General features: G+C 46.2%; 1 protein-coding gene across 1 annotated transcript; it reads left to right on the plus strand.

Annotated features, from left to right (window-relative positions):
* The first annotated feature begins 1,728 nt into the window (after positions 1-1,728).
* PSMB4 (proteasome 20S subunit beta 4) lies at positions 1,729-8,291 on the plus strand. The gene is made up of 7 exons (XM_084613163.1): positions 1,729-1,913; positions 2,521-2,727; positions 5,040-5,186; positions 6,214-6,295; positions 6,519-6,635; positions 7,460-7,548; positions 8,136-8,291. Exons 1-7 carry the CDS (start codon positions 1,768-1,770, stop codon positions 8,146-8,148), a joined length of 801 nt encoding a protein of 266 aa, XP_084469289.1. The 5' UTR covers positions 1,729-1,767; the 3' UTR covers positions 8,149-8,291.
* Positions 8,292-11,374: the final 3,083 nt, after the last annotated feature.

Genomic DNA, 11,374 nt, shown 5'->3' on the forward strand with positions numbered 1-11,374 from the left:
AGATCACTCCGCTGTCACTTCCTTTTCTGTGTGTGTAGATGGCAGAACAAAGCATCGCAGTGAGGAGTGAATGGAGCACAAGGGAAGGGGGATGTCATTCTACATTGCTGGCTTTTTGTAAATTGCAGTGACTAACCCTTGATTGGATGCTGAGCAGTTTAAACAAGAGATCCCAAAAGGGGAGGCGGAAAGACAGCTGGGTTGTATTTGCATTGTCAAAAGTCAAGTGAAGGGGGTGGTGCTGTGTGCTGGAGCTCAGATTAATTGGGACTAAGGCCTTGAACGCATATGGGATTTCAGGTTTCAGAGTAACAGCCGTGTTAGTCTGTAGTCGCAAAAAGAAAAGGAGTACTTGTGGCACTTTAGAGACTAAGCAATTTATTTGAGCATGAGCTTTCGTGAGCTACAGCTCACTTCATCGGATGCATACCGTGGCATAAAGTCTGCTGCAGTTTCCACAGTATGCATCCGATGAAGTGAGCTGTAGCTCACGAAAGCTCATGCTCAAATAAATTGGTTAGTCTCTAAGGTGCCACAAGTCCTCCTTTTCTTTATGGGATTTCAGTCATCATGGCCATTCAACAGTGTAACTTTCCCAGTGCAAATATCTAGTATACATAAGTGCAAAACCAATACAGGGGCCCCAATGCAGCTTATTCATGCTAACAAACTGGGTAAATTGCACCAGTGCAAATAGCAGCTATACCTGCCTACATTACATTTAGACTGATGCAACTATAGCAAAAAGAAAAGGAGTACTTGTGGCACCTTAGAGACTAACCAATTTAGTTGAGCATAAGCTTTCGTGAGCTAGTCTCTAAGGTGCCACAAGTACTCCTTTTCTTTTTGGGGATACAGACTAACACGCCTTCTACTCTGAAACCTGCACCTATAATAGTGGCTGCAACTGGGACAAACCCCAACATACAGGAGGGCTAAGTGTTGGGGAATTGCATTCACGCCAAGGTTTGGATTTAGCTCTCAATTCATTTGTCTGGTCTAAGTTTTTTAATAGAATTAGATTGGCCAGGGTATTGCACTGAGATGTTGTGACGTGATGGATGGCACTGGGTTTTCACTCCATGCTGTGACACCAGTATGCACTCATTTGCAGAAAACGTCATGATGTTCTGACTGGTAGAGGCACGCCTTGCGATGCATCACGTTGGGATTCTGCTGGGAATGTTTTGTTCTGCAACACACAAAAAGAGCAACCCTGAATGTGCGGTAAGGTGTCATCCTTAGGTCAGTCATAACTACAATGGCTAATTATCCAAATAACACAGTTACATGATTATTATATTTACATATGGCTCATATTCAAATATAGGGGATAGCTTTGGGCAGGGAAGTTCTGGTATCCCAACTACCCTCAAGCCCCACACCCAGTCCAGGGTAGTGCAATATTCCTGCTGAAATGACTAGTAGTGGAATAGTGAATAGCATTTTCCATGCAAAGTGCCATCAGTAGGTTTCAGAGTTAACACACCGTAGCGCTGAATGAGAGCAGGTCACAGCTCCAAGAGTCGCTATTTCAGGGCGGTTATTGCTATCAGGGCTTCGCTCAAGGTGGTTGCACCCATAGGCCCTCGGAGGAGGAGCTGGGAGCCAGTCCCCACCCACGCCGCACCCAAGATGGCGCCCAATGGGACTCGCCTGTTTTCTGTAGGGGCCACGCTCAAGATGGCGGCGTACGGCGCGCGGGAGCGGATAGTGGCTGCTGCGCCTGCGCGTTGCACAGACTCAGTCCGCGCCGGAGTGACTAAGATGGAAGCTGGGGGGATGCGGCTGCCGCTGCCGTTCTGGGCCGGGGGCCCGGCCCCGGGGGAGCTGTACAGCCTGCCCTGCCCCAGCGCGGCCGGCCCGGGCCTGGAGCTCCTGGCCGGGGCCGGGGGCCCCCTCACGCGGACCCAGTGAGTGACCGGGAGCCGCTTTCGGTTCGGGCCGCGGCCTCATGCGGGGCGGGGGGAGCGGAGCCTCGGGGAAGCGGGGCTGAGAGAGGTGGGGAGGGGGCCTGGCTGGGGGGAGGGGAGGAGGGGGCCTGGGGGGAGGCAGGGGAGGGCCTGGGGAAGGGGACGGCGGCTGGGCTAACCCCACCCACGTGGCCCTGTGGGGAAGGGAGAGATGTGGGGGAGATGGCTGAAAGCCTGGCAGACCCAGGTGAATTGCTTTCTTTTGCTAAGGAGGGGACAACGTTGGGGTCTTCTGGGAAAGGGGTGAACAGGGTTGCCCCCCCCGCCCCCAGGGTCCCTGGAGGCTGGTGTTTCCACAGCCCCTATTGTACGTGCCTGTGCTGCCCTGCCATCGTGCTCTGTGACCCATTGGTCCCCATGTAATCAGCAGCCCCTGGCCCAACCCCCATTGGGGAGGGGAAGGTGTGGCTGTAGGGTTCATTTGGAGCAGAATTACAGTCTGCATCCGCGAGTCAGGCTCGGGAGAGGAGTAAGGGCCGTTAGAAGAGTAATGCTGCTGTTGGCTGTCCAGTGCGGGGAGTGCTGATGGTTTTGTTTGTCTCCCCAGGAATCCCATGGTGACAGGCACCTCGGTGCTGGGAGTGAAGTTTGACGGTGGTGTGATCATCGCTGCAGACATGCTGGGCTCCTACGGCTCTCTGGCCCGGTTTCGTAACATTTCCAGGATCATGAAAGTGAATGATAACACTGTGCTGGGCGCATCTGGGGACTACGCTGATTTCCAGTACCTCAAGCAGGTTATTGACCAGATGGTGTAAGTATTTCTCCTCTGCTGACCCATGGAAACAGGCCTTCTCTCTCTGCATTAGAGGGAGCCCCATTTCCCAGGCAGAGCAAGCTTGCACTGTTCTGCCTATGCTGTGGATACCTAGACTTGGCTCCACTGGACTTTACTGTAGTAAATAACAGAATGATCAGATACATAGATGAACACAATATGTTGGGGAAGATTTAATCAACACACCTTTTGTAAAGGGAAATCATGCCTCGCCAATCCATTAGCATTCTTGCACCCCCATATTCCCACCCCCACCTCTCGCACCACATGGGAGCTCCTGCACCCCTCCCCCATTCCCACCTGCACCTCTCGCACCAAATGGGAGTTGCCCAGGTAAGCACTCCACACCCAAACCTCCTGCCCCAACCCTGAGCCCCCTCCCTCATTCTAGCTCCTGGCCAGACCCTACACCCCAACCCCTAGCCTGCTCCTTCACCCCCAGCCCTGTGCTCAGTGCACTCCCACCCTCAGATCAGTGCAGAGAGAGAGGAAGAGAATGGGCTGTAACCAGGGAGAAGGTAGGTACCCACTCTATGTGGGCAGGGCTGGGATCCCAGACTGGCAGTGGACTGAGCGGGGCTGGCAGCCAGGACCCTGGCTGGCAGGAGCCGGTGGACGGAATCCCAGACTGGGAGTGGGCTGAGCCGCTCAGCCCACTGCTGGTCTGGGGTTCTGGCTGCCGGCCCCTTCTCAGCCGGGGTCCCGGCCGCAGGCCCAGCTCAGCCTGCGACTGGCCTACGTGAACGGAACCCCAGGCCGGCAGCGGGCTGAGTGGGCCGGTGGCGCAAGATCAGCATTTTAATTTAATTTTAAATGAAGCGTCTTAAACATTTTGAAAACTTTGTTTACTTTACATACGACAGTAGTTTAGTTATATAATATATAGACTTAGAGAGAGACCTTCTAAAAAGCGTTAAAATGTATTACTGGCACATGAAACCTTAATGTGAATAAATGAAGACTCGGCGCACCACTTCTGAAAGGTCGCCGACCCCTAGGATAGATAAGACAGAAAATATCATAATTCCAATATATAAATCGTGGTACGCCCACATCTTGAATACTGTGTGCAGTTCTGGTTGCTCCATCTCAAAAAAGATATGAGATTTGGAAAAAGTACAGAAAGGGCAACAAAAATAATTAGGAGCAGGGAACTGCTTCCTTAGGAGGAGAGATTAAAAAGACTGGGGCTGTTCACCATGGGAAAGAGATGACTGAGGGGGAATATGCTAGAGTTCTGTCAAATCATAAATGGTGTGAAGAAAATGAATAGGGAAGTGTTATTTACCCCTTCACATAAAACAAGAACTAGGGGTCTTCCAATGAAAATAATAGGCTGTAGGCTTAAAAGTAAAAGGAAGAACTTCTTCACACAACGCACAGTAAACTTGCGGATCTTGTCAGGGATTGTTGTGAAGACTAAAAGTACAACTAGAATCAAAGCAGAATTAGATAAGTTCCTGGAGGATAGGTCCATTGATGGCTATTAACCAAGGTGGTCAGGGATGCAACCCTATGCTCTGGGTGTACCTAAAACTTTTGACAGCCAGAAGCTGGGATGGTCGATGGGTCACTCAATAACTGCCCTGTTCTGTTCATGCCATCTGAAGCATCTGGCACTGACCTCTGTTGCAAGACAGGATACTGGGCTAGATGGAGCATTGGTCTGACCCAGTATGCCCATTCTTATGCTCTCTAGGGTTTGCCAGTCTAGCATCTTTCATTAACACTAAAACAAAATATTTTAAATGAAAGTAACACAAATACCCCAAATTAGTGTTTACAAAATGAATTAGCTCCAGAGATGCTAAAACCCGGTGTGTCATTTTAAGTGTGAGCTCTTTGTTCATCTGTCCCTAAGAGTGCAAACTTGTCTCCATCCCATAAGGTCCCACCACTACCACTCCTACTTAGCTGGCTTTGAGCATGCAGACTAGCTGGAGGTTAATACAGGGCTATTGATTCTTGATCTGCAGTCTCCTTCACCCCAAGAAGGAAATCGCAAATTCTGTACTACAAATCACTCCTCACAGGCCCTTTGTTGGAGATTCACTGGACCTATCAACAGGTCTCTCCAGTTACCCTTCATTTACTTTAGATCTATGGCTGATGAGCTGTAAGAATGCAGAGATGTGTTTTTGCTTTAACAGCCTGTGAGGATTTAGTATATAGGCTATATTGTCTTATTGCTAGCCTGGCTGGCAGGGGTGGGGGCTGTGGTTAAATCTAAATAATGTCAAATGGTTGGTAGGTTTTTCTAAGTTGTCTAAAACTCTTCTCTAAACTAGAATTGATGAGGAGCTGTTGGGAGATGGTCACAGTTACAGTCCAAAGGCCATTCATTCCTGGCTGACCCGAGCCATGTACAGCCGGAGATCCAAGATGAATCCACTCTGGAATACTGTTGTTATTGGAGGCTTTTACAATGGGGAGAGGTGAGTCCTGCACAAACCATGTGAGATGTGTAGCGTTACTTCTCTGCTACATGCCCACTTCAGGGACTTGATCCACTCACCGCACGATAGAAATTGGTGTCATTTATAGTCCCTGGTAGAATAAAGCTCAGGGCTTGATTTAAGCAAGGACAAACAGTAAATCTGAAAGATCTAAAAATGTTTGTAAAGCATAGGAAAGGGCTTTCAATGTGGTCTTAGCTGATCAAACTTTTGTTACTAGCTAATCTGAGGTCTTGGGGCATTAATTTTCTGCCTCTTTCAGGTCAGACTATATCTTGTATCATGGTACATAGATCTATTTTTCCTTTCCATTGCAGATTTTCAGTACCGGGGCACACGACTGCCTATATAATGTGCATATGCAGTTGTTGCAACTGACTGTGTAATTGCTTCCCCTGTGTGTGTGTGCAGGTGAGGCCTGCCTTTTGATACACAGCTGCATGCTCCTGCCGTTGTGGCCCTTGGTGTCCCATAGATCAAATGCACTTCCCCTCCTTGGGCAGTCATTTTACAGCCTTCTCCTTGCTTCTTGTCAGGGACAGCCTGTCTAGGAGAGAGAGCTCCCATTCCATACTTACTGATGGCTTTTTTTCTAAACCACTTCACAGAGGAGCTGACCCTCAGTCTAGCAGCACACATCCCACTCTAATGCGGTCTGCTACAGAGGGCAGTACTAGAGGGTATTTTAAAAAGAGTAAGCCGTGTACCTGAAGGCTAGAAAATACCCTGATCCCAAGCTGTTCTTTTGAGTAGTAGACTGGAAGTTTGTTCGATGCTTGCCCTCGAAAGAACTATCTGTTAAAACAGGAGCCCCTGAACTTTCCTTCCTTTTGGTTGCCTGTGTGCCTAGAGTATCAGCTGGACTTCACCTTTTTCTTGGCTAGCCTGAGGAGTGTTTGCTTTGTCAACTTGTGCTGGAGTTTCCTTTGTAAGCTGGTTACACCACCAGGAATTGTCCCAGATGCTGATGTTTCTTCTGTGCCCCCAGGAATGATTCTGTGTTCAGTTTTCTAGGGTACGTTGACATGTTGGGTGTTGCCTATGAAGACCCTACACTCGCTACTGGCTATGGAGCTTACCTAGCTCAGGTAAGTGCTGGTAGAACATAGACTGGGAACTGTAGAGAGAAGCAGCACAGGTTAGTGGCAAGAGCAGGGACGTGTGAGTCAGAGGCTTGAGTTCTCTGCTAATGACGTGCTGTGACTAGTGCATGCTGCTCTCTTGCTTTAACTGCAAATTCAGCCTCGTGGAACTGAGTTGTTATGGAAGATGCTTTGTTTGTTTATTTATTTATTTATTTTTTAAATGCAGCCATTAATGAGAGAAGTCTTAGAGAAGAAACCCGTCCTGACGAAGGACGAGGCCCGGGACCTGATTGAGCGCTGCATGAAAATCCTGTACTACAGAGATGCCAGATCATTTAACAGAGTAAGTATCCTACCTTGGTGTTTCCTGGTCATCCTGCAGGAACTACAGTACCTGTTGTGCTGGCTCAACTGACATGCAGAGTGTAGCCTCTAAGTTTGTGTGATTCATCTTCAGTCATGATACTCTGCTGTCTTATAACAACTTCCTTCCCCTGACTTCAGAGTGGTTTAGAGCTGCTAAGCCTCACAGCATCTTTGTGAGGTAGTGAAATGGGGAGTATATTTGTTTGAGATGTGACTTGCCCACGTCACGGGTTGTTAGCAAAGGTGGGAAGAGAGCTCAGTCCTTGTTCCCTGCTCTAATCTTGGAAATCCAGCTTTTCAAGACTTGCAGTGGCTCCTCCATCCCTAGCAACAGCAAAATGCAGTTTGCCAACTACCAGAACTGGCAAAGAAACTCTTAGTCTCAAGTTTCTGTAAGGATATTTAAGTAGGCAAAATACACCAAATTAGCTGATGTTTCTCTGAACATTTGGGATCTGGGAATTGACGTTGCTGCTTAGAGTGGGTAGCTCCTGCTAACTGACTTCAGATAAGGAGTGTCAGGGCTCAGACTTTTAGTTATAATCCAGTCCTTCAGTTAGCTGTGCGTGACTTCTGCTTTTGCTGGGCGAAAGGTAAAGCACTAGGTGAAGGTAATTGAATGTGACACTAACTGAGTATTTATACTAAAGCAAATTTCTTCAGTGAAAGGTGAACTTCAGATATTCATTTTTTGGTCACAAACTATCATTTACCCAATGTCAAAGCACTTGCAATCTCAGATTTCATTTGCATTAGTTAGGGCTTACTGGAAATTCTAATTGTTGATCTCCTCCTCCTTAGTACGAACTTGCCATAGTGACCGAGAAAGGAGTTGAAGTGGAAGGACCTCTGTCCGTAGAAACCAACTGGGACATAGCACATCTGATCCGGTAACTTGCCAAAAGTTGTACACGTCACTCAAACTGACAAATGTATTGTAACTGAAGGCCATCTTCTGCCCTCAAGCTTCTAACTGCCATGGGAGTTGAGCCTCCTTCTGGCCCCTGTTTGGGGGGGTAGGGGGGGTTTGTAGATTTTTTTTTTTTTAAAGTTGTGTTGCTCTGCTATTGGAACAATATTTCTGCTTGATGTCATAGCTTGGAAGAAACTGGGGGCATGAATGCATAGTTCTGGCAAAAAGGGGGAAAGCATTTATTCTAGAAAACTCTTTTCTGCACCAAGGGACAGCTTCTAAGGTATTTGAGGTTGGCTAAATCTTGGACCTGGTTGCTTTGTTTCGGTGGCCAGGGTATGAAGCCATTACTAGACAAAGGTTCCTAGGGAAGAGATCTGCTGCTGACTTACCTGTTCACCAGTTTTCCACTTGTCTTGGGCAACTGCCTTTTATCAAGCACTGTAACACCTAAAACACCCAAATCTGTCTTTCACGCTTATTGATGTTGACTCTAGTTTGTGTGTGCTTCTTGTGTAACTGACTTGTCTTCAAACAACCTGACCTTTTAAAATCTCTTTACAGTGGCTTTGAATGAAATCTGAAGAATTGCTTGAGCCTGGTGCATCCATATAGTCTTTCATATGCACGGTGTAAATCAGTTATTTCTACCAGAGCGTAGCGCTCTGAGCAACCCTGAGTTATACAAGTTTTGTAAATGAAATAAACATGTTGAAACAAGTTTACGTATTTTAAGCTTGAAAACGTACTCTGCGTGGGACATCTAAAACTGGTGGTGTACTAGAAGAAAATCTCTCATTTTTAGCTTTACTGAACAAGCAAAGGGTCAGAGTATTTGAGGTTCACAGGGAGTCAGATGTTCCTCTGAGAAATTAACTATTTTTAATGGTTGGTGCAGATGTATATGAGCCTCTTCTGGAAGAGGCCAGGATTTAATGGAGCATCCGCTTTGTGCTGGTAAACTTACCTTTCACAATTGTCAGGGGCCTGGCCATGACTTCAGCATCATTGATAGAAGGCTGTACCTGTTCTATCCTATAAGCATAGCACATTTATAAGACATTCCCTTAGTCATAGCTGCAGCGTAGGCGCTATATAGACCCTCTAATGCAGAAACAGATGAGGGATGGACAACAGTGGGGTCTCCTACTCTACACACACCTTACTGGCCTTTAAGTCTAGCAGTTGGACATCTTGTCTTGCACTCGTCCTGCTTCTGTCAGTACAAGCCCCATACTACTCCCTCTGTGCTTAGAAAGCACTTTTATCTAGTGATCCAGCTGTACATACAGATTAACTTAAAATAGTACAAACACTTCTGGAAATAGGTCATGGAATGTACCCAGCTCCCAGAGAGACTGTTCAGGGATGTTACCTAAAACGTCTTAAATTGTGGGCATGTTTACCATGCTCACATCAGGGAACACTGTAAGCAGGCAACTATATTCTGCATCCATTTAAGTTCCTTGTAGAGGGCATTGCACTAATCCAAGGACAGAAATCTTTCCAAGCCATCACATTTGGAATATCCAGGAGCAGTGGAAGACTGGAGTTGCAAACTTGAATCGAGGTAGGCAGACCTGCTGCTGCCCTTTCAGTGACTGACAGCGTGGTTCAGGGTGGGTGACCGAAGTTTGCTTTATAGGGTCCTGTACTGGCTGAGCAGGATGCTTTTAATTGTAGAGGGTCTGTGCTTAGATGGAGACATGCTGAAGGCAAAGGCTTCAGGTTATTGTAATGCATGTGAAAATACTACTTACCTGCCAAGTTCATCTGCCCTTGCAACAGGAACCCCCTTCATTTCAGATAGATGAGTTAACAGTTGCCTCATCTGTTTTGCTCTGGAGCTGCTGATCTCCAGCGTTTCCTGCTTATTTACTATGGAACTAGGTTTGATGATATCCTATTCCAGTATCTGGCAATTCAGTTACATGATTTAACACCATGAGGTGATACAGAGCAAAACCTCACTGTTACATTACTTATTCCCAAGCCTGGTCATTCTAACCGAAAAGTGCAGCGTTCTCCCTTTCCTGCCCACCATTCTCCACAAGAGTTTAGCAGCTGTAACGAGATCTTATTACTAGGCCAGCATTGCACTTACACAACTTGTTACATGCTAACAGCTGAAGTATTAATAAAAACTGACACTTGGGAAAATAAAACTGTTTTGAGATGCAGTCTCTTTGCTTACCATGTGATCAGTTTTGCAACTTATTACATAAGCACTCTGCAAAGCGTTAGTGTAGCATCAGTTTGGAATGACTTGGCATGACTGTAAGCTTGGCAAAATTAAGAGCTACATGGTTGTAGGCATGAACAGCCTTTCAATTTATCTTGAAGCTGAACTGCAATGCATTTCAGAAAAATATCAACATTTAGTCATTTAATAGAGGTGCACGCTTAGAGTTGTGACAACTACTCAAACAACATGGGCAGCCCCAACAGCCTGGAATACCAACAACTGATGGAGAAAACGGGCCATGCATTTGTATCATGATAGGTAAGAACTTTTAGCTCACCTTTTAATCCAATCCCAGGTGCAATGAAAACACAATTTTTAATAACACCATATAGATTCATAGATACTAAGGTCAGAAGGGACCATTATGATCATCTAGTCGGACCTCCTGCACAATGCAGGCCACAAAATCTCACCCACTCCTCCGAAAAACCTCTCACCTATGTCTGAGCTACTGAAGTCCTCAAATCGTGGTTTAAAGACTTCAAGGAGCAGACAATCCTCCAGCAAGTGACCCATGCCCCATGCTACAGAAGAAGGCGAAAAACCTCCAGGGCCTCTTCCAATCTGCCCTGGAGGAAAATGGAGCAAGTGCTAAATGACATCAGCTAAGTAATAACACAGGGCTCCAACCTTTCCTCACAAGTAATTCCAGAAGGGTAAAACATCCATGGGACCATCAGTTTCATTGCTGACTACTGTGCCTATTGCCCCCCTATTTAAGCACTACCCAGGAAAATTAGACTTGCAAAGACTACTCACAAGTGAGTGTTTTATGAGCAGGCTTGTACTTAAAGCATATTAAGTAATCCAATGTCCTTGTCCTGAGAGGCAGATACTTCATATCTTCTCCATGGTGCAGATTGGAAAAACTTGATACCAAGAGGTTACGGATTTCAAGTTTTCAAACAGTTGCTTTAAGTTGAACAGGGATTTGGATGCCTAACTTTAGACTCCTGTGACTTGGCCAGGGCTACATAATATCAACGCGGAGCCAGGATTAGAACTTGAGTTGCTAGCTCCCAAGCTTGCGCTCTGGTCACGGGCCTAATGCTTTACTGACCATTTGTAAACAGTAAAAACAAACTACCTTTGCTATTTAGCTTATAGCTGTCTTAAGAAACAAAAAGGTATTACCTCCAAAGAGTTAAAATACCAGTTCATTCAGTTAAATAGATGGTCTGACACATTTATACTTTCACAAATGATTATGTATATGGCTGGTCTTCGACAGTCTTACAGCTCTTACCATTCACTGGTTTAACCAGAGGTCCTGCTTACATCAAATTCTAAAAGGACTTGGATGAAGCCCTTGAAAGAGAACCTCACCTCAACAGTGATTACAGTGAAGGAACTAAAACCATTTGAAATTAGGAGTTTTAAAGAGTTCTGTAATCAAATGGCCTCATCATAATAGTAGGTGACAGTAGGATACAACTTGGTATGAACATCATACAAAAAACTGCCCATAGCACACATGCTCTTAAGACAATCGTACAAGCACTTAGAGATAAGATGCCTCCACTTTTTTGGAATCGCAGGTTGTGTGTCTAGCCAGCTA

The sequence above is a fragment of the Lepidochelys olivacea genome (genome assembly GCF_965140295.1).
Source record: "Lepidochelys olivacea isolate rLepOli2 genome assembly, chromosome: 24".
Classification (NCBI taxonomy): domain Eukaryota; kingdom Metazoa; phylum Chordata; order Testudines; family Cheloniidae; genus Lepidochelys; species Lepidochelys olivacea.

Excerpts from the sequence above, each read along its gene's own strand:
- PSMB4 (XM_084613163.1), top strand. The coding sequence starts at position 1,768 with ATGGAAGCTGGGGGGATGCGGCTGCCGCTGCCGTTCTGGGCCGGGGGC. Across the intron at positions 6,296-6,518 it reads ATGGAGCTTACCTAGCTCAG|CCATTAATGAGAGAAGTCTT; the intron begins GTAAGTGCTGGT and ends TTTTAAATGCAG. Across the intron at positions 6,636-7,459 it reads ATGCCAGATCATTTAACAGA|TACGAACTTGCCATAGTGAC; the intron begins GTAAGTATCCTA and ends CCTCCTCCTTAG.